The sequence below is a fragment of the Berghia stephanieae genome, chromosome 4 (assembly GCF_034508935.2).
Source record: "Berghia stephanieae isolate SIO BIC M18660-M18661 chromosome 4, UCSD_Bste_1.3, whole genome shotgun sequence".
Lineage (NCBI taxonomy): Eukaryota > Metazoa > Mollusca > Gastropoda > Nudibranchia > Aeolidiidae > Berghia > Berghia stephanieae.
The window spans coordinates 91,797,186-91,820,684 of NC_088363.1; the positions used below are offsets into that span (position 1 = coordinate 91,797,186).

The 23,499-nt window shown below is 34.1% G+C and overlaps 1 protein-coding gene across 3 annotated transcripts in view; it reads right to left on the reverse strand.

The window, feature by feature from the left end:
• LOC144971576 (amyloid beta precursor protein binding family B member 2-like) overlaps window positions 1–23,499 on the reverse strand; it is a 133,777-nt gene that overhangs the window by 10,466 nt on the left and 99,812 nt on the right. For 2 of the 3 annotated variants that reach the window (XM_078912620.1, XM_078912619.1), the window contains 10 exons: window positions 12,501–12,625; window positions 11,150–11,268; window positions 9,840–10,035; window positions 8,671–8,798; window positions 6,606–6,859; window positions 5,770–5,856; window positions 4,103–4,218; window positions 3,266–3,339; window positions 2,323–2,431; window positions 1,847–1,909 (listed from right to left, as the gene is read on the reverse strand). In XM_078912620.1, coding sequence (XP_078768746.1) covers window positions 1,847–1,909; window positions 2,323–2,431; window positions 3,266–3,339; window positions 4,103–4,218; window positions 5,770–5,856; window positions 6,606–6,859; window positions 8,671–8,798; window positions 9,840–10,035; window positions 11,150–11,268; window positions 12,501–12,625 — 1,271 coding nt within the window. Of the gene's footprint in view, window positions 1–1,846; window positions 1,910–2,322; window positions 2,432–3,265; window positions 3,340–4,102; window positions 4,219–5,769; window positions 5,857–6,605; window positions 6,860–8,666; window positions 8,799–9,839; window positions 10,036–11,149; window positions 11,269–12,500; window positions 12,626–23,499 lie in introns of all 3 variants that reach the window. The other variant, XR_013645158.1, reaches the window with a different exon arrangement.

Sequence of the window (23,499 nt, forward strand, 5' to 3'; positions counted from 1 at the left end):
TATACCCGGTAGCTATACATAAAACTCCCACGCACCCCCCCCCCCACCCCCCCCAAAAAAAAATGTAAAAAATCAATAAATATAAAAGTTACTGAGCTCCATGGACACCCATTTCTGTTAATCTACAGGGTGTTCATAAAGTCTTTCTTTGATTTTTATTATTCCTTAACCATTATAGATATTCTCATCTGGTTTTCACCATCTTCTACAGACAAGCCAAGCCATACATGTATGCCAGTAGCCATAGACCCCCAATACATCACCACATTTACCAACATTAATTAACAAGACCTCGTTTTTCTCTCCTTCTCTGTCGGAATAGCAACAGTGCAACAAAAAAACAAACAAAACTCTTTGTGTAATGGGCCTGCACAAAAGAAAAATCGTAAAATGTTAGTCAACAACGTTTCACAGACCATTAATGGTTTGCCAAACTGGGCTATAAAATGTTGCGCTGCCTTAGATGATTTTGTTTCATGCAATCACATTATATCAAAATGGATTGTAAAATTCCTTATAACGACAGCAACAATTAAAAAATGACACTAATAATAATAATAATAATAATAATAATAATAATAATAATAATAATAATAATAATAATAATAATAATAATAATAATAATAATAATAAAAATAATAATAATAATGACAGCGAAGAGAAAACAATGATGTCTTTTAAGTTCATGTTCATTTTGCTAACTTTGGTGATGAAATGTGGGTCTATGGCCAATGGGAATAAATTGAAACTTTTTCCTAGAAAATTGTGAAAACCAGATGCAACTATCTATAATTGGACACCCTGTATAATATCGAACTTAAAATTTCAAGGTGAATAGCGATTCTGCCATTATTGTTTTGTCATAAATTATGAAGGAACTGAATAGAAAGACCTAAAAATTAAGTTTCATTTTACCCATTTACATAATTTTGAATATTGTCTACCACTATATAATATATTGTATCCTGTCAGATAACAGTTTGATATCCTATTTTTAAAATAATTCCAAATGTCGACAGTCATGCTTCAGTCATAGCACTTCTATAGATAGTTATCGATAATCAGATTTATTTTCTTCACGTAGAACTGGGGGAAAAATTTGAATACATCATTTCCTTATCAATGTGTCATATATAATCATGGCACATTTGTAGAATTCTGACAAAAGAAATATCTTAAACTCATTGTGATGATTCAACATTTGTCTTACAAGAATCTTATGGCAGAAGACCAAAGGGCTAAAGCTCAGGTCGTCGCTGGTTCAGATAAGTAAGTAAGTAAGTAAGTAAGTAAGTAAGTAAGTAAGTAAGTAAGTACAAGCATTTTATTTCTTTACCATTGTTTCCCCTTTCTTATACCTGCTTTTGTTCCGTATTTGGTAAATAGCTGAATTGATATTGATACATGATTTAGAAGATTTTAACAAACAATTTGACGGCAGAAAATGATTGACTGTTTCCGAGTTTGAATGGGTTGGATAATGAGATGTGTCAGAGACATCGAAAGCGAGTGACAAGAAAAGGCGAAAAGTCTGTTTGGTAAGATATTTTGTCTTTGGGTAAGTTTTTGGGTAACTATGTCTGGTGTCTCTTATCCTCAATGTCGGTAAAACCTAAGTGGCAGAAATTATTTTTCCTTTAAAAATCTTTAAAAAAAAAAAATTAATTGAAATATAATTTTAAAGCATAATATAACAAAAGACAAAGAATATACAACAACATTCAAGTAGGATAGCTAATTCTAGAAGTTGAATTTAAAACATAAATACATTTAAAAAGTTTGAATGTATAATAAAACATGGAACATGGACTAAATTTGGAGGAAATGTCGATATGTAATTGCCCACCTTTGCCTGAAGCCCTGATTTGTTTTGTTGTGGGTGAGCATCCATACATTTCTGGTAGCGCAGCTAGAAATAGAAATTAGAAAATATAAAAAATATATATAAGTTAATGGATTGTACAATTCCTTACAACAACAACAACAACAACAAAAACGACACTAATAATTAAAATATCTCATAATAATAATAATAATAATAATAATAATAATAATAATAATAATAATAATAATGATGATGATGATGATGATGATGATGATGATGATGATAATGATAATAATAATAATAATAATAATAATAAAACAATAATAATAGTAATAACAACAACAACAACAACAACAACAACAACACTAGTGATAAGAAAAAAAAACAAAAAGTAGATTGAGATAACTTTGAATCATTCAAAGCTTGACTTGGAGACGGTCCAAAACATCATTGTAAGGAAAAGGATTTAAAGGAAAAGGTCTCAATATCAAACAAACCTTGCAAGCAGCTTCAATGGTTTTACACAGTGGACCAGCACTGGGTTCACAGTGGAACACATGACACATAAACTTGTTCTGGGCTGTATGCATGATGAATGCTCCCAGCCTGTGAAGGATAACAATGTCAATATTAAAACCTCTCGAGCAATCGAACTAATTGGATTTTCACTTAAGATAAACTCAAGATATTTTAACATGGTTTAACTGATAAGCATTATAAGTAAAATTCATTATAATTAGAATATTTTAGCTTTATAAAATAAAGAGGAAAATTCGGTCAGAGAGCAAAAACAAAAATATAGTCTGTTTTTTGTTTTAATTGATGCATCTTACTTTCTAATGAAAACTACCATGAAAAATACAGCTCTCTGCAATACACAAATAAAAATAAGGACAATTTAACCAATTCAATAAACACTAAATAAATATAAAAATGTATTATTTATAATACAGAGAACTCAATAACAAGCAATTCTTCACAACTCCACACACTCAGTTGTTTAATATTTACCGGAAAACTAAATTGATTGTGAAGGAAAACAGAAACAAAAGTAATAGAGCCCCCAAAAAATAAATAAATAAATAAATAAAAGAGAAAGAGTAACAAAACAAAACCAAAAACAATCTTCTGGGGAACACAGAAAAAACAAAAAAAAAACAAGATATCATAGCATCCATGAAATAGCACAGTAATATTCTAACTTCAACTAATAACAACTTTGATTCGTATTCATGATTGAGGTTATAACGTTGGCAGAGTTTTCATTTCTATCACATAGAAAATTCAAATTAGAATCATGTCTGCAAATCTCACTGATATAAAAGCTTAGAAAAAGGCACAAAACAAACAATAAAAAGAAGGAAAAAAATAAATATAAAAATTTGAAGAAATAAATTAAATTAAAAAAAAAAACAACAAAAACTTTCTAAATGTATTTACTTGACATTGTCTGCAGCAATTCCCATGAAGGACAAGAACCTGACTCGGCATTCCTCTAGGATGGACTCACAATGCTGATGGAGAGAAAGGTTAATAGATTTTTTTAAAAATTGATGAACATATAATTTTATCATAATAATTGCTTCACCAATTGCTTTTGCTTATATCAATAAATAACAATGTGAAATTGAATGTAAGCTTCAATTTAATTACGAAAACAGATAAAATGGACGTTTCGGGGTTTCCCCTTTATCAACAAAACAGGATGAATGAAACTACAACATGATCTCCTTCTTCTGTAGTGTTTCATTCATCCTGTTTTGTTGATAAAGGGGAAACCCGAAACATCCATTTTATCTGTTTTCGTAATTAAGTTGAAGCTTACATTGAATTTCACATCGCTATTTATTTCTCGAGAACACCACTTAATTGTTTCTTCTCTAAACACCATCACTGGATAACACTTTGGTCTACAGTATAAAAAAACAACATCCATAATCCCCAGACAGGTGGTGAAAGAGCAACATAATAAAACACACGAGAAAGCTTTGTCTACATTTTGTTCTAATCTAGTATATTAAGGTGATAGTCAAATTGCAATCACCATGCAATATTCAATATATTATATATAGTTGTAAACTTATAAATCATCAAAATAGAAAATGTAATAAATGAATTTAGGGATGGAGGGGGGGGGGGGGGGGGGGGGGGGGGGAGTGAGATAAAGATAAGAATTCATTTCAAATCAAAAAAGTGAAAGCATGTCTGGCACTTGAGAAAAATTAAGTGGAAAAAAAAAATGAAAATAAAAGTATCTGCTGAGCCGCTGCCACTCACCCCACTTTCAATGATAGTAATGGTTGATGGAGCAATGGCTACATTGACAAAAATCCACTTTTCTGGAGGAATGCGATAGTAAAGATTCTGTATGGCCTCATTCATGACATCACGACCTGGGGATTACACATGATAACATAGGATCAATGGATGAATCTTATTCATTATTAATTCATTTAAGAAATACCACACTTCAAAAAGGGAAACTTGGCTACGCAGATTTACTTCAGTGTTATAGAATAATTCTTAAAAATCAAAGTCAAAACTTTTTAACTACATATCTACTATTACCTATTAGCAATGAAAAACGTACAATGGTAAGGATGCACTGTATATGTCCTAATCAACGCACATGCCCTAATAATCACACACATTCAAATTTCAAATTACTATTATTTTGTTGTTGTTGATGTCATTTCGAAGTTTTGAAAAAAAGCGAGACAAATGAAAATAAAACACTTGTAACAAAATGTTTGAGTTTTTTTCTAATTGTTATAGTATGCCTGCTGATGATTTGAACATTGTTATTGAAAGAATTAATACCACATTGCTAAGACACAATAAAAAAGGACATAGAAAACAATAAAAAACTTAATTATATTGGTATAAAAATCACCACGTGGTATAAAAATCACCACGTATGAATGAGTGCATAATAATTGCACGACATCTACCCCCCCCCCCCCTTCCTCTTTGATTTTCAAACACAGAGTGTGTTTATTAGGACATGTACGATATATGAATTTGCATATCTTAATTCTTAAGGGTTTAAGAGCAGGTTTGACATAAGCTACGCGTCAACTTGTGAGATTTGCACTGAATCATTAATGATTAACGAATATAAACCCAAAAACACTGGTGCAGAAGACAATACAATGGATTTCAGATTCTGACATCAAACATAAACTCTTCAATACCCATAAAACTAAAACTAAACAAAAATTATGCACATTTGGGGGGGGGGGGGGGGGGGGCATTTCCATGATTTAATTTTCATTTGCTTCATGACGCTGCAACTTTTGTTCCTATCAGGCCAAATCTACTGATACATAATGACGAAATGGAAAGCAGTAAATGTTATCTTTAATAACATAAGACCAGTGTCCTTATATATAACTGCAATAGATCAATCAGACTAACATGCAGACAGTCCAGAATCTGTTGTGATGTGAAATAATAAATAACACAATGTCAGTGTAAACCCATCTTTTTATCTAAATGCTCACACAGGCTGTTTTCTTAAAGACAAAAGCATTGTAACCCCCCTTGTCTGTATCCCGAATATGAATATCGACTGCTTGACGAGTCAGTCCATACAAAGTAATTCGTCCTATGCAAACATGCTTGTTCATTGTAATCGTGTTAAGACAAAATAGAGTGTTTATATAAAAACAATATCATAGTTGGTTCTTGACTTATTATTATTGTTATTATTATTATTAATGTTGTTGTTATTGTTATTATTATTATTATTATTATTATTATTATTATTATTATTATCTCATTACCTTTTCCTTTCTCTGCTTCAAGGGTACATTTGCTACAAACACTATATGGAGCTGATTTCAGTATACGGGTAATTCATATAATATTGTATCTAACATTCCAGAGAGAAAAAAAAGTTTGAAACAACTAACTATAAACAGTTAGACTCAATGACACTCTACCTGTGGGCCTGGGCACCTCGGTAACACCCAGGTAATGGCATCGGATCACCTTACGCGGTTCCTCCATAGGGGTAGGGAATCGAGCATCTGGTTGAAGGATAAAAAAATGAGTAAATAAGAACATTTATTCAAAACATAAATACTTTCAGAGTTGTATTTCAAAACTGATGTATTAAGGTAGACTTTTTTTTTTAAAGCAAAGTTACTGAAAAACATTTTTAAAAGAGAAAAGCAAAAGAAAACAACAAAAACAAAAAAAAAACAATAAAAGTAGCGATCCACACAAAATAAAATGCATGCAAAATAGATAAAGCTATAGTGGCATTAATGTTAATATAACTAGTGTTTTTGTTGTTTTTAAGGGTTTTACGTCGCTTAAAGCATGTTACGGTCATATCAGCGCCAGTAAAAAGGAAAGACTGAGTATTTTGCCTAGATGCATAGCATCTGTATACATTACCCCATGGACTGTGGGCACTGACTGATATTGTAAGGGTAAAAGTACAAAAAAGATACCAAAAAGGGAAGTTGCAGTTGATGGAATGGAAATTTGGTTCCATGTGACATGTTTGAGGAAGAAATGAAATATTGTGAAAAGCACTGAAATGCGCTATATAAATGCTCAGATTTATTAATGAATTTAAATGAGCTTAAAGGGCACAGCAGACTTGAATCCTATCATTGCTAACATTTTTTTCTCTCTTTTTCTTCCCCCTCTTCCAATCATTTAACTCATTAAAAAAATTGTAATTAAAAACATCAGAGCTTGAAATATGACACAAGAAATGCCAATCATGCACAAAGTTCAGATGAATTACAAAGGGAAAAACCCTTACTGTTGTAGAGATTCTGGAAGGACAGCTTCTCCCCGTTGGTGTGAGGTCCATGTTGTCCAACTTTGTCCAAGTTAGGGAGATCAGTGGGCCGAGCCAGACGGGCCACGGCGTTCTGATGCAGATTTCGTTCCAACATGATCTTCTTACAGATGTCACGAAGCGTGTTGGCAATCTGACGGGCCTGCACATCGCAGTGGAACACGTGACACATGTGCATGCGTGTTTTCCTATCTCTTGCAACATAGGCAAAATCCCTAGTTGTCATGAAAGATTATAAAAAATTAAAAAACACCATTTGTATGAAAATGGCCAGCAAATTATGATAACTAAATGTCACAATTTTCAATATTATGTTAGGCAGAAAACACAACAGAAAACAAATCTATGATTTTATTCATTTATTTATTCTATTATTTAAATGTAGATTTTAATTCAATTCCATTGTCATTCCCCGAATCTAAGCATTTTTATTAATAAATAATAATTTTTAAAAAATAAAATAAAATAAATAATAAATTTGTCTTTAGGGTCTATTCCAAGGGAAGACTGGAATAACCCAAGCGTCAGCCGCAGTGCAGCGCTGCAAAGTGAGCTAGGGCGAGGTGATTTGCTCAAGGCCACACAACGAGGTGGGTAGTCGAACTCGGTACCTTTTGGCTACAAAGCAAAGACCATACCGCTGAGCCATGCTGCCCCCTATTCGTTTCTACCCTTCATTCTTTGTAAATTGATTTACTTAAAGACACAAAAAGATATAAACATCAACTACGCTGCAACATGGCCGTAATACTTAATGAAAAGCAAAACATGTCAGATTATGAATGAATAGGAAATTAATCTGATACTACATATGAAATAAAGTCAGATTACATTTTTACATCTAACACAAATTTACCTCTCTCTGTGTATCCACGGGGAAAGAGCAGCATAAAATAATCAAAATATAGATTTGACAACTGTTCATAACATCTTACAAAAATAATTTAAATAATTACTCGTCTAATCTTTTGTTTTCTTTAAAAAACATTAATCTTAAAAAAAAAAAAAAACTGACTTGTAGTAGTCTTAAAACATTTCACGAAAACACAGCCACTACTTGTTAGTCATTGGCTAATGCTGTGATTATACGCAGACATGTCTGTCAATAACGATGGACGATCAAAGCTAGACAGTGTCTGTCTTTTATCACAATTGATTGATTATACACAGATGCTTTTTTCAAACTCTGTCAATATTAAAATTTATTCACATTCGAGAATATGAAAACATTCACAATGCACATAGCAATAGGAAAAGTTAACAAAATATACATAAAAGTATAAAATTTCCCAAATAACAAATCAGTCTTGGGGTAGTAATTTACTACACACACACACACACACATAATATATAATAATAATATGTGTCATAATTCATGTGGATGGCGTGGCCGAATGGGTAAGTCCTCGATGGCTTGTCGAAATCGACGCTGTGGGTTCGAATCCTGACTACGCCACTTTATTATTGTTTTTTTTGGTGCCCTTTTTCTACAGAGTGTTGCGATTGATAAACGTCCCAACCCCTTTTTGTTCTTCTAAATCTTTTTTCTCTCTCCTTTAATTGCTTTCTATAAAATATTACAATTCCGATCTTTTTCTATTGTTAAAAATTTTTGTGAATGAATGTTTAAAATTCTCGTTCACGCTCAGACTCAGAAATAGGGGGAGAAAAAGTAAATTAATATTTCACTCAGAAAGAGAACAAATAATCAGAGGCAACAAAAAAAAAAAAAACATACTAAATAACTAAATTTTTAAAAATATAAATAAGAAAAAAACAAAAAACAATTAAATAACAATGTAAATAGAGAAACAACTACTCTGAAGTCTTCTTTCTAGAAACAAGAAATTATTTTTAATTGCACAGCAAAACTCAGAAACTATTTCTATTCTAAACAGTTTACAAAATCCTGGAAAACATGTTAGTCATCTCCAGGCTTTACCATTGGTTATTTGCTTGTCTTTCACATCTTATTTCAAAACAGTAACGATATATTCACTTGAGTGTTAAATACCAACCAACCCACCTTCCATTGTCTCGTCCGACACCCCATACTCTAATAGAGTGGATGGGCTGAGAGTTCAACACCACTCCATCTGTGGGATTCACAAGTCTCAAACTGTGCATGTCGAGGTCCATGTACAGCTCTTTACCCTGGGAAAATGAAAATATAAACATACATAATGATGGGAGAAGAAAAGTAAGTTGTCTGAGGGAAGGGAGGGGTAGTGGTGGAAAAGGGGGTGGAGTTGGAACAACAAGACCTTTACTCTGATTTATGTTTTTCTGAAGTCTCACTTATTCAAGAGGTCGACTGATTGAATTTTAAAAAAAGGAAAGTTTTTCTAAAATTAAAAACCGAAAGAGTAACAAAATGGAAAATGAATTATAATACTTCCAATGCCCAAAAAAGACTAAATAATAAAATATTATTTAGAATTTCAGCAATAAAGTCAGACTTAATAATTCACTGAAAAAAACCCAACAAAAATTGTATAGTGATAATTATCACAAAATAAGCACAATCTTCAATTACTTTGAAGAATGACATAGAAAATGTTTCTTTGTAACATAAAGATACAGATTATCTCACAATACTACTCGAGATAAGTCTACCATATCCCTTCCAAACAAAACTTATTTGGTAAAACATATTTCAAAATCAAAGCAACACCAAAAATTACATAATGTATTGGCCATTTGTTTCTTTCAATTTCAATATCAATTTTATAAAATTGGTATAATGAGTTAGATTTACATTAAAGCATTTCGACTTTATTCATGCAGGAGACCAGCAAGACGACAGAGTGGACTAGGCCTGGAACTTTTATCAATAGAAGCCAGCAGACTCATGCTTAGCATCTCATATTTTCCCGGTGAGCAAGAAAATTAGCTCCTATTGCTCACAATTCAGCACTGCTGCTGACTCCTGGGTTACTTCCATCTTTCCTTGGATTAAACCCAATCCAATAGAAATATCTCCTCTGAAGATTAATATAAGGATACTTTTTATTTAAATCCGAAAATTACATTTATTGCCCAAAAGAAATGCACCCCCACCCTACCCCCACCTCCCATCTCCCCAAATATGTAAATATTGAAAATGTGGAAGCTTTGTTGATGAAAGCATAATATTGAAAATATTGTATTAAAAAAAAATAAATAAATAAATAAAACAAAGAGTCTATATCTTACATCTCCCCATCGAGCCACAGAATCACTTAGGTCATCCCGACCTAATGACAAGTCCACAATGCATTTGTTGACAGCTTTACTGCTACGTTCCGGATTCAAATCCTCTTCAGCAATCCGCACCCAGCCCAGGGACCTGACAGCAAAACGTACACTCTTCTCTCCTGACATGTCTCGTGATCTCCTGTCTGGGTGAGCCCTGTTTATAGAATTGAAATGATGGAAAGTGGGATGTTGTTAACATTGTAGAGTAAATGTTATAATGTAAATGTTGCTGCTCGAAGCTCGAAGAAATAAATAACAATGCGAAATTGAATGTAAGCTTCAATTTAATAAACGAAAACAGATAGAATGGACGTTTCAGGTTTCCCTTTTATCAACAAACAGGAGGAATGAAACACTACAGATGAATGAGATGATGTGGTAGTGTAAGAAAAATTATAACCGTTTTAAACAGCAAACATTAAGCCATCTTACATTGCCAACTGGTGCAAAAAGTGTATGGTATACTTCATTGAGTCCTTTTTAGAAATTATGCCAATGCAAGGAGTCTACCAACACATCACTTGGATTTGATTCCATTCTTTAGTAACAAACAACAGGACATCATATCAAGTTCGAGCCCCCAATCGCCACCACAAAATTTTTATCTTCTATTGTATTCTGGCACTTTCCTACTCACTTCATTTCTTGTTGTTATCAAAATCGAGTAAAATCAAACACTGCCAGAAAAATGTGCGGCTTTGGGATCTTTTGGAACGACACTTGCATTCCGATTTGTGGGTCCCTGGTCCAAAGTCCATTGTGGGAGGTACAAAGTTGAGTCCTTGTACACGACTCTTTACTCACATTCTCTCACCATGAACGGTTTAAAACATGAGTACCTGGCCAGTAATAACATTGTTTTCTTACAGGTGTCATTTTAATTTAAGTGTTGCCGTTGAGTTTAAGACTCCTTGTAAAGCGATTTGAGTTTGAGCACATTACACAACATAAAAAAAATTAATTAAAAAAAAATTCCCTTTATTCATTTCCAAGGGGAAATTTGTCTTTAGGGTCTATTCCAAGGGAAGACTGGAATAATCCAGGTATCAGCAGCAGTGTAGTGTCGCAAATTGAGCTATAGCGAGGTGACTTGCTCAAGGCCACACAGCGCAGCAGCGGGTGATTGAACTCGGTACCTTTCGGGTACGAAGCAAAGACCGTACCGCTGAGCCATGCTGCCCTCTAAAAGCTCATTTAATTTTTGTTCTTTTTTCTTTTCTTTTTTTTTGTGAGGGGGCGGGGGTCATTATTGCTAAGATAATACTTACATAGCTTGAAGAGACTTGGCAGCATAGTGGAGTGACTGTGCTTCAAACTCTGCCAGATGTCTCTCCATGGACCCCACACTGGTCGGGGTAGATGGCATGGAGTTGGAGGATGTGGATGTCTGGATAGGCCATACAACAACAACACATTTACAATATTATAGAGTTCTGTATCTCCTTTTAAATGACAGTCATGATCTAGAATGTGTATATAGATAGTTCGAAGATGACGTCACTCAGGTCTTTGTTATTGTTTTTTGCCATCCGCGTTTATGAGTAATGCTCACTGAACTGTATTAACCTGACTATAAACGTTTATGGATACACACAGTTTTGTGTGTTGGTCCGTTATACTTCCGGATGGCAATGTTATGAGCTTCTTAGCAAAGCGCATACTATCTATAAATAGTGTACACTTGGCTAAGAAGCTCACAACATTGCCATCCGAAAGTTTAACGGACCAACACACAATACTATGTGTAACCATGAACTTTTATAGTCTGGATAATACAGTTTAGTGAGAATTACTCATAAACGTGAATGGCAAAAAGCAATAACAAAGACCTGATTGACGTCATCTTCATTCTATCTATAGAAAATGTTAGGCATATAGAGTTTAAATTAAAGCTGAATATAGACATGATGGCAGTGTTGGCAAACTAGGCATTTACTTTTGTTTTGTTTTTTGGTTTTTAAAAAAGGAGTAAAGCATTAGCTATTAAAATACGGAAAGGGGGTATTTTAAATTTAAAGTAAAATAATTTTTAAAAAACAAAAAAAAAAAACAATGGAAGCTTCCACCATGCAATGTGTCAAGACTAGAATATGCTTGGCGATTCCAAGATCAGGGCTTTTACATTAGTATGGATATAATATATATATATAATATATATATATATATATATATATATATATATATATATATATATATATATATATATATATATATATATATATATATATGAGTGTTGGTGGGTACACGAAGGTACGAAAGTGCTCGATAATGATGGTTAGAGCTAATATAAATTATAAATGGGATCACTCACTTATATGTGGCCAAAACATATGTTTCTGTGGCTTTCATCCACGTCGTCAGTTGGCATATTGTCCGCAGAACAACTTTATTCCCTTTATTTCTTTAATATATATATTTATTTTTTTATTTTTTTTAAACTGTTGGTAAAATACTCTCAGTGTTTCAGGATTAACAGGAAATGTTTATTGACAAAGGAAAGCAAACATGCATCATGGGTGAGGCAATTTTACATGTAAAGGAAATTGGCGCATGTCATCACCTGATCTCCTATTGAATAATATATTCTAATTTGTCTTAAAACTCGGTCCTTATCCTTACCGTGTCGGAGGCCAGGGAGATGGACTTTGGTGAACACAGGGATGGCCCATCTGGGGGAGCTGGGGGTGGCGGTTCTCTCTGAATGGTACCACTCTTCACGTGCCAAAAATAAGGGCCGTCCTCGTCTGAAAATATACATCAACAACGTTCAGTCCATATGAATTCAAAATTGTTTCCATCAAATTGTTTTATCAAAGAAAATTTGTTTTAAATCGTAAAAACCCCTCAAATTCACATTCATCTCTGAGCATAGGATAAGTATAGGTAAAGGTATGGGCCTCTCTCACTCTCTCTGTATGTGTGTGTGTGTGTGTGTCTGTGAGAGTCCGTAGGTGTGTGATAGACAGCGAGATAGAAAGATCGATCGAAAGCGAGATAGAGATAGATAGATAGATAGATAGATAAATAGATAGATAGAGATATATATATATATATATATATATATATATATATATATATATATATATATATATATATATATATAATATATATATATATATATATATAATCTAGACCAGTATGACATTTGTGTTGGGCTATCTCGGTTCATATACTGATATTGTTCAATATCAATTCAATCTTATTTTGAACTTTCCCTGGTAAATTCATTCTTTTTCATATCAAAACTAACCATTGTCAAATAATTAAATAAACAAATAAATAAATAAATAAATAAATAAATAAATAAATAGACAGACAGACAGACTGATAGACGGACGGATGGATGGATGAATGAATGAATGAATGGAATAAACCATAAGCAGTCATTCATCAATCGTGAGATGTGATTTAACATGGAGATTCACACTTTCCTGATTTATTGCAAGCACTCACAATATCCACTTTTGGTTATTGTGCTCCGCACATTCGACTCCTATTATGCTGGCGTTGAGAGACTCCTTTTTTGAACCCACTTCCAGTTCCAGATCAGTTCAATTAACCAGACAAACCGTTTCTATTATACAGAATAGAGATCACGGTGACCCTTTCTTAGGAACCCAACGGTGTCTGAATTGACTGGTACAAACTCATTTGCAAGTTTATGGAAGACGGTGGAATGCTCTTGCCAGATGAACTCTCTCTCTCTCTCTCTCTCTCTCTCTCTCTCTCTCTCTCTCTCTCTCTCTCTCTCTCTCTCTCTCTCTCTCTCTCTCTCTCTTATCGTTGGTCCGTACATCCCTTGTTTGTTTGTCTGTCCACTGTCTTTCTGTCTGTCAGCTTATAAGTCACTCTATTGACATGCCAATCTATCTATCTATCTATCTATCTATCTATCTATCTATCTATCTATCTACCCACCTATCTATCTATCTATCTATCTATCTATCTATCTACCCACCTATCTATCTATCTATCTATCTATCTATCTATCTATCTATCTATCTATCTACCCACCTATCTATCTATCTATCTATCTATCTATCTATCTATCTATCTATCTATCTATCTACCCACCTATCTATCTATCTATCTATCTATCTATCTATCTATCTATCTATCTATCTATCTATCTATCTATCTATCTATCTACCCACCTATCTATCTATCTATTTAATTATCTGTCTGTCTTTTTATTTGTCTGTCCATCCACCTATCTTTCTATCTGGAAGTAAAGGACGGTATAAATACACATATCCACAAGCAAACACTCATATTATACTCCTAACTTGATTGAACCATGAATGAAAAGAATTCGACTTTAATGAAAAGAGTAAAAATAACATTTTGTAAAAATTGAAAACTCCACTTCTTGTGAAGTGAAACGAATTCATCAAACAAATCATTATTAAAAGAGCAAAATTCCGGGCGCTTAACTAGTGTTGAAAGCGCCGTTTAACACCTAAAAAACAAACAAACAAGCAGAGCAAATTTCCAATCTTAGAGGATATAAGACACCCCAATCTAAACTTTCAACAAAACAATCGTGCCCCCTATAAGAAACATTACTGGTCAATTCCTCGCTTCAAATATTTCTTACAAGTCGTTTATTAAGGGTAATATATATATATATATATATATATATATATATATATATATATATATATATATATATATTATATATATATATATATATATATATATATATATATATATATATATACATATATATATATATATAATATATATATATACATATATATATATAATATATATATATATATATATAATATATATATATATATATATATATATATAATTTTAATATTTACCACAATGTTGGAGTCAGTCTACATCGATGTTTCAGGCCTTTACAGCCATCGTCAAGACTGTGTGTTACATGAGTTTGGTTTGTTGTGTGTGGTTGCTTGTTGACTCCAACATTGTGGTAAATATTAAAATAATAATTCGCTCCATTGCTACATGTCGAGCACTATTCGTACCATATTTGTATCCAACACGATTCTATTCTATATATATATATATATAATATATATATATATATATATATATATATATATATAATATATATATATATATATTATATTGCTCCAGATATTAAAATAACTTCAATAAGCCGCGCTTAATGGTCTTCAATTTATGACGAAGTGGGTGATGCGTTTCCTTCAATTGTGTCACCTTGAGAGGTAAAAAGCTAAAAAGCGGTTAGTAAGTGTAACGGTATCCGACTCGCATCCTATAGCAGTGCAAAGCGATCCTTCACTCCATCGATAAACTATTGTTTGAACTGTCCATAACGGTACTGCGTCACATCAGAATAGGCTCTAAAAGGAAACAACTATACCCCCCGCCACCCCCCCCCCCCCCCCCCCCCACCCCACAACAAAAAAAAAAGGAAAAAGGAAAAAAAAAAAAAAAGAGAGAGAGAGAGAGAGAGAGAGAGAGAGAGAGAGAGAGAGAGAGAGAGAGAGAGAGAGAGAGAGAGAAAAGAAAAAAGAAGAAGAAGAGAAATAAAGAAATATCGTTCTTCCTCATCTGCTACTTGTATGAAATCGATTATTCAAATATAGCTTCAATTATCCTCGTCCAGTAATCACTAAGGTAAATTAATCATGAATACATTATAGAGGATGGAATGAATGTTTGTTGAAGGCTGTGATGTATTTATGAATAAAAGATTTTTTTCTGAGAACAAAAATTGTCTGTTTTTATTTCTTTTTTCTTTTTTTTTTTTTTAAACAATAGATAGACCTAATGATAATGACAATCCACATTAAGCCTTTGAATATTTACATGTGCGGCTATGTAGTCTAGTGATATGAAACTCGCTTTCGGATAGGAAGGTACTGGGTTCGAGTCCCGCTCTGAACGGCGCATAGTTGAGTCCTTGGAAAAGGCTCTTTACTCACATTCTTTCACCGTGCCCATGTGTAAAGTGAGTAGATGACCGTTAAAAGCGTTGTCCATGTCGAAAAAAAAAATCCTGTAATATCGCCTAACAGGCGCCGTGTCTCGTTCTACATATTGCGTGTTGCTGTTGGCCGAGGACCCTTTGTAAAGCACTTTGAGCACGTCTAGTGGATATTGCGCTATATTAAAGCTCAACCGTTTTTCAAAAATATGTGTTTGTGTGTGTGTGTGTGTGTCTGAGAGACAGAGAGAGAGAGAGAGAGAGAGAGAGAGAGAGAGAGAGAGAGAGAGAGAGAGAGAGAGAGAGAGATCGTCTTAGAAAATCAATGGATATTATGACGGTTCTACAAGCTGTGATATCCTAAGCTTGTCAGATTTGACAAAATTAGACTTTCGCTGATGGAATTGGAGTCTTTCCTCTAACATCAACTGCTGACCTCGATAACAATAATGTAAAACTACATCAAAGAAGAACTGTTATTTTGGTAATATGATGAGATACAACTTTTAACTCTCTCCTTACCGACCATGTGAGGCTATGTGGTCTTGTGGTATGACACTCGCTTTCGGATCGGAAGGTCCTGGGTTCGAGCATCGCTCGGCGCATAGTTGAGTCCTTGGAAAAGACTCTTTACTCACATTCTCTCACCGTACTCAAGTGTAAAATGAGTACCTGGCCGTTAACAACATTGTCTCCGTCCGAAAAAGTTATAATATCGCCTTACAGGCGTCATGTCTTGTCCTAAATGTTAAATGTTGCTGTTGGTTAGGGACCCTTTGTAAACCGCTTTGAGATCTTTCAGTGGATATTGCGCTGTATAAAAAGCTCAAAGTTCAAGATACAACTTTAAAGAGAAAAAGAACCCTTTCCTTGAGTTTGCAAGCTAAGTCTTTATATTATGGACACTGGCATGATATTGCAAGGATACCGAAAAAATGTTTTTAAAAATACAATGAGACTAGTTCAATAAAATGTTTTGTTTTCTGTTTTTTTAAAAAGGGTATTACAGCGTTTGCAACACATCATATCAGCGCCAGTAAAAAGGAAGAAAATGGGTCAGTAAAAAGTTCTAGAATTTCAATTAAAGCACCCAAGAAAAGGTAATAAAAAGGGGAATTGGTTCGAATAGGAAACGGGTGTAGATTCCAAGAGCACACTATCAAAGTACCGTACTTAGTTTGAGGTCACATAAAAGTCTCATTCAGACACAAACACAGGTCCACACTCAGAGAAATACACTCAAATGTTTACAAACCATATATAATATGTAAATTAAACATAATATACAATGCATAACAAAGATGATTTACAAGGAAAAAGTTATCATCTCCCAAAACTAACTATACATTTGACTGTTTCCCTCCCAGCCAGGGTATCCGTCCAGTGCCAGGACAAAACCAAGTAATTTCATCCCAAGACAAAGACAGAAAGCATGTTGGAAAGAAGATACAGGGGGATAGAAGACACAGTAAGTGCCTACCTGCCCACTATGGGAGGTCAGGAACCCAGCCAAGAAATAAAATGTGATCCGCCTCTTTAAAACGGCATCATGTCTAGGTCATTCAGGTGATGACGACTGAATTGATAGTTAGATACGTGTCTATGAGTAATTCTCACTAAACTGTATTCACCAGACTATAAACGTTCAAGGTTACACCTATTTTTGTGTGTTGGCCCATTATACTTCCGGATGGCAATGTTGTGAAATTCTTAGCCAAGCGCATACTATCTATATTACATTATATTTCTTATTATTTCAACTTTACATTCACATTTCAATATGTGTTTCATCCCGACATAATACTGATATGAGCCATTGAGTCATAAATGAAGAATGAGTAAAAAAAACCCCATAAAAATAAAGAAAGAAAGAAAGAAAGAAAGAAAGAAAGAAAGAAAGAAAGAAAGAAAGAGAGAAAGAAAGATAGAAAGAAAAAGAAAGACATAACAATATGAATAAATAAGCAAACTTACAGAATACAAAAATAAACGAATTAAAAAAAACCCCCAACAAAATCATAGATGTTATCAGAAAGTCGCCAAATTAACAATCGGGCAATACGTGCATATAACATCAGGTCTGATAACCTAATGAAATTACGGGCGTGTTTTAACATTGTTGTAATGGAGTGGTCTATTATTATATATAAAATAGTATTTTTCTGTGTTTTTAGAGTAGCTACATTTTCATGACAACAGTTACATATATAATATATACGACGCCATTGTAATTTATATTATCAGACTTTTAAATAAATAAACCACGCGTCAGTGGGACACGTCGATATGATGGCGACGATCTAAAACCTTTTCTAAATTAATGATTTTTTAAAAATAAGTTAAAAGGGCTTTCGACACTCGGGGGTGTCACATATTATATGAGCGCCTGGGGAAAAAAAGCAAGACGATATAATAAGTTTAAAAGGTGGATATAACTAGGTAATATAGGAGAAATGTATTTCCAACCTCGTCTGTAAACAAAACTTCACAGCTTTTCCGGAATAAAAATATCGAACATGACCTAAAATTTAACTTATAAATTTAGGGAATCTGAAAGAGAGCAGATTTTGGTTTTAATGTGCGGGGGCGGGGGGATTCTTCTTTTTGCGTAGAATGCATGAAACACAATTCGATGCCCGACAATTACGTTAGAGATTGTTCCGAATGCCATGATTAGTTTTTGGTGGGGAATTAAAAAAAAAAAAAGAAAAGAAAAGAAAGAAAATGGAAATAAATTGTAACAAGCAGTCTCAACAAGCCAAGTGTTTAGTCGGACAATAACAACTCGTTGACAAGAAGGATCTGAGACTGCAAATAAATAGTGGTCTCATGTAGGCCTACCACTGGTTACTTGGAATGCAGAGGATAGAGGAGTGGTAGAAAACGAAAAGACACAACGGTTAAACGTGAGCCACAATTTTTACATCCAGGCTATGAGTTATATTATGGAAGAATGAAAGCCCACCAATTTATGATTTCGCCCAGGCCAGTTAAATGAAATTGTTGATTTTATTTATTTGTGTTTGGTGGGGTTTGATTTGTTTGTTTGTTTTGTTTTGTTTTTGTTTTTTTTTGTTTTGTTGGTTTTTGTTTGTTTTTTTTTTTGGGTTTTTTTTTTTTTGGGGGGGGGGGGGGGGGGGGGCTCTACGATGTTCAAGATACTTTGAGGTCATGACAGAGCAAAATACTTTCAAGCAACATATTCGTCAAATTGCGTTAATAGTAAAAACAGCTACGAGATGGGGGAGGCTAGCAAATCTAGATCTCGCTCGTACAGAAAGAATTTTCACATAAACTTACTCTATTAAAACCAATAAAATTTAACTTTATATTTATTACAATTATTTTTCACATATTCACGTTACGCATTCATTGCCTGCTTGGTTCATTGGTCAGGCGTGATATCAAACCAGAATGGCCAATAAGAGCAAAACCATCGACGAGGATGTAGGATTATGACGACGACTCAAGTTGTCAGTCCTGACAGTAACGAGATTAGCCAATGTCAAGTGGAGAGGTTTTGACGGAGGGAAAATCGGCATTAGACTCCAGTCAAGTGTTCCTTGGAGTTGCCTGCGGCAGAGTAGCGACCAGGAATGGACAGAAATGATGATTTTTTTTCCTTCCACCTACAAATCAGGATTGATGGCGGTTGAAAAGTGACTGGATTGGGGATCCTTCAAGTGGATGTTACAACGCTAAGTAAGACCTAAAGATGTCATCCAAAATGAGCTGTTTTTACTTTTCGACAAGCCCTCCTTCTCTTTCTCTTTCTCTGACTCCTCCTCTCCCACACACATCCCTTTCGGGGATTTTCTTTTTATTCTACAATTATTTGTGAATGCTTAGTAACCCGAGGGATTGAATTAGGCTTGGACAATGCTCTCTAGATACTAGATTGCTATGGGCTTGGAACATCACAAGAAGAGAAGTAAGAATATTGACAATGTCATTACGGAACAAAGCTGGACAAGTAGAGCCATCAATTAGTCATGTATTGTGCATTGGTATCTAGCAGCATTGATTCAAAAGAGGTGACAAGTAAACCATTGCCCTATCGAATAATTAGTTACTCATCCGTTTTGAAAGAACAGCTCTTGTCAGACGTCCAGCTAAGAAGTATATCCCAATTTGTACGTGGTTGAGTCAACTATATAAACGTTAATATATATATATATATATATATATATATAATTATATATATATATATATATATATATGTGTGTGTGTGTGTGTGTGTGTGTGTGTGTGTGTGCACGCACTTTGATCTCAAGCACCAGATAGCATACCCCGAGGGACTGGAAGCGCGAATAAATATCTATTTCCAAATTACTATTACCTTCGCATCGTCAAATCCCATAGTAGTCCTTCAGAGCCATTTGACCCAAGGAGACGGGAGTTTCTCCCGGTTTCTATAGCATGGGATGGACAATAGCAACTGCTCGGTACCCATTGGATATGACGCAAATCTATCACAAAGTACTTTCCGCCAGATCTAACAGACCCAGCTACCCAATTAGTCTTGGGTGGATAGGGGTTCGAAAGAAAAAAAGTCTCGACTTCACTCGGGATCTTTCTCGGTCCCTTTGCGTGTAAAGCGAGTGATCTACCAACGGAGTTATCGTATAAATTTAATCCTGCAATTATAGACCTGTACATTCTGGGTGGGGTTCCTGACCTCCTATAGTGGGCAGGGAGGTATATACTGTGTCTTCTATCCCCCTATATGCGAATTTCTTACGGAGAGAGCACAATATGTTCAATTAGGGCAGAACAAATCTTCCTGTATAACTACAAATACTGGCGCTCCTCAAGGTTGTGTATTGTCCCCTGTATTATTCACAATATACACGAATGACTGTAGAAGTCAAAACCTGAGTGTACCTTTAATAAAGTTTGCAGATGACACCGCTCTTCAAGGCCTCATAACAAATGGCAACGAAGTGGCTTATAGGCAAGAAATTGATAGATTTGTGTCTTGGTGTGATGCCCACCACCTAGAGCTTAACATAAGCAAGACAAAGGAGCTAGTGATTGACTTTAGGAGAGTGAAGGAACCGATAGAACCGTTAAAATTAAAGGACCAATTCGTCCAGCGAGTTCCTCACTACAAATACCTTGGTGTAACGATTGATGACAGGCTCAAGTGGGATGAACACTTGAAAATAATTAGGCATAAGATGTGCAGACGTACATATTTTTTATCAAAACTCTCTCAGTTTAGAATAGATAAAACCCTCTGCACATTATTTTATAGAGCAGTAATCGAAAGTGTTTTGTCATTTTGTATAACAGCTTGGGAGGCAATTGCTTAGCAGTGGAAAGGAACAAAATAAATTCAAATATTAAAAAATCCATTAAACGCTATATAAATGATGTTGACGATGTAGATCTTTTATACGAGAAATTTTGTATAAATAAAATAACTAAAATATTAAATGACCAGTATCATCCACTAAGACCATCAATTATTATGTCAGAAAGAAGTGGTCGCCCTTTCTCTATTTCAACGAAAACAGAGAGACACCGAAAATCTTTTCTGCCGTCCAGTATTAGGCTTTATAACAACAAGCAATAATCATTTTATATAATTATTTCTCATTTTTACTTTTTAAAAATATAAATATTAATTTATTAATTTATTTGTTTTGCAATCTTTTCAATTTTCAATTTATAGTGACAGTTTTAACTATTTTACAGTGTTGAAATTATTCATATTATAAAGCGCAGCTCTGGTTATAGAGCTGCTCCTTTTTTATATATATACATCCTATTTCCATTGTATTTTTATCTTATGTGTAAATTATAACACGTCTGTACAAAAAATTTCCTTTTTGGGATGCAATAAAGTATTATTATTATTATTATTATTATTATTATTATTATATCTGTTTTCCAACATGCTTTCTGTCTTTGTCTTGGAATGAGATTACTTTGTTTTGTCCTGGCCCTGGCCTGATACCCTGGCTGGGAGGGAAACAGTCAAATGTATTGTTAGTTCTGGGAGATGATATTTTTTTCCCTTGTAAATCATCTCTCTGGTTTTTTTTATGCACTGTATTATGTTTTGTTTATGTATTATATATGATTTGTAAACATTTGAGTGTATTCCTCTTAGTGGGGACCTGTGCTTGTGTCTGGATGAGACTTTTAGGTGATCTCAAACTAAGTACACTGATAGTTTGCTCTTGGAATCTACATCTGTTCCCTATTTGAACCAATTCCCCTTTGTCTGCCTTATTCTTGGATGCTTTAATTGTAATTCTAGAACTTTTTACTATCCCCTTTTCTTCATTTTTACTGGCGCTGATATGACCTTAATGTGTTGCAAGCGCCGTAAAACCCTTAAAAACAAAAACAATAGACCTGTACATTGAGATGTCAAGCACGGCATACCATAGCTCGAGGGACTCGAATCGCAATAAATATCTATTTCCAAATGACTGTTCCCCTTCGCATCACCAAAATCCCATATCGCCTATTAAAGTCATGAACGCTTCCTCGCAATCGTTAATCAAGGAAGACAAACATCGTAATACGTTAAGAAGAAGAGCAAACATTTCTCTTCATCAGAAAACGCACCGCCGATACAAGTAGATCATGCAAATTTACTGGCATCATTTTAAAATGAGATTTTATATAGCGCAATATCCACTAAATGTGCTCAAAGCGCTTTACAAGGGGTCCCTGGCCAACAGCAACATTTAGCATGTAGGAAGGGACATGACGCCTGTTAGGCGACATGACCATTTTTTCGGATGGAGACCAGGCTGTAAACGACCAGGTACTCATTTTACACCTGAGTACGGTGAGGGAATGTGAGTAAAGAGCCTTATCCAAGGACTCAACTATGCGCCGAACGAGGCTCGAACCCAGGACCTTCCGATCCGAAAGCGAGTGTCATACCACTAAACCACATAGCCGTACTGGCATCATTTTATTGGTATCAGCGAAATATAATGGAAACGTTAGCGTCAAACGACCACTTAATTAGGACAGCAATAATGTTTTAATGTGTTGACGTAACTCGAATTATACTAGATTATCTACCGTGCACTTACAAAACGCATCATTACTTTTTAGCCGGAGAACTTTTGACTTCATATCTCAATCATTTAAATGTTCTTTAACTTCCCAAGAATTCTAAAAACTTGAAAACTTCATTGAAGTCTCGGGTTCCAGAATTTTGGACACTATTTATGTTATTTTAATATATATATATATATATATATATATATATATATATATATATATATATATATATATATATATATATATATATATATATATATATATAAATTATAAAACAAAAACCATGAAATAATAGTGCTCAACTTTAGTATAAAAGGAGCTATTTATAAACATTTGAAATATAATTAAGATAGTTTGACTTCTACAACGTTGTTATCGAGCTTTGCTCTCATCAGGAAGTGGAAGTGAAAGTAGATTGTTGTGTTTTCGTATTTTTATAGATTCGTGTTTATGAGGTTCGTAATTACATAAAAGGTGTTTCTTTCTATGTCTGCATGAGGAAGTTAGTTCGTTTCTTCTGTTGAGTGTTGCTATGTTCGGTTTAGTGATGATGAAGAATTTTTCTTCCAAGCAGAGGTTGCAAATCTTAGAAGGGGAGTACGACTGTGCTCTGGAGATGATTTTCCATGTGATGCTGTGTTGTATGTTTTTTCTTTG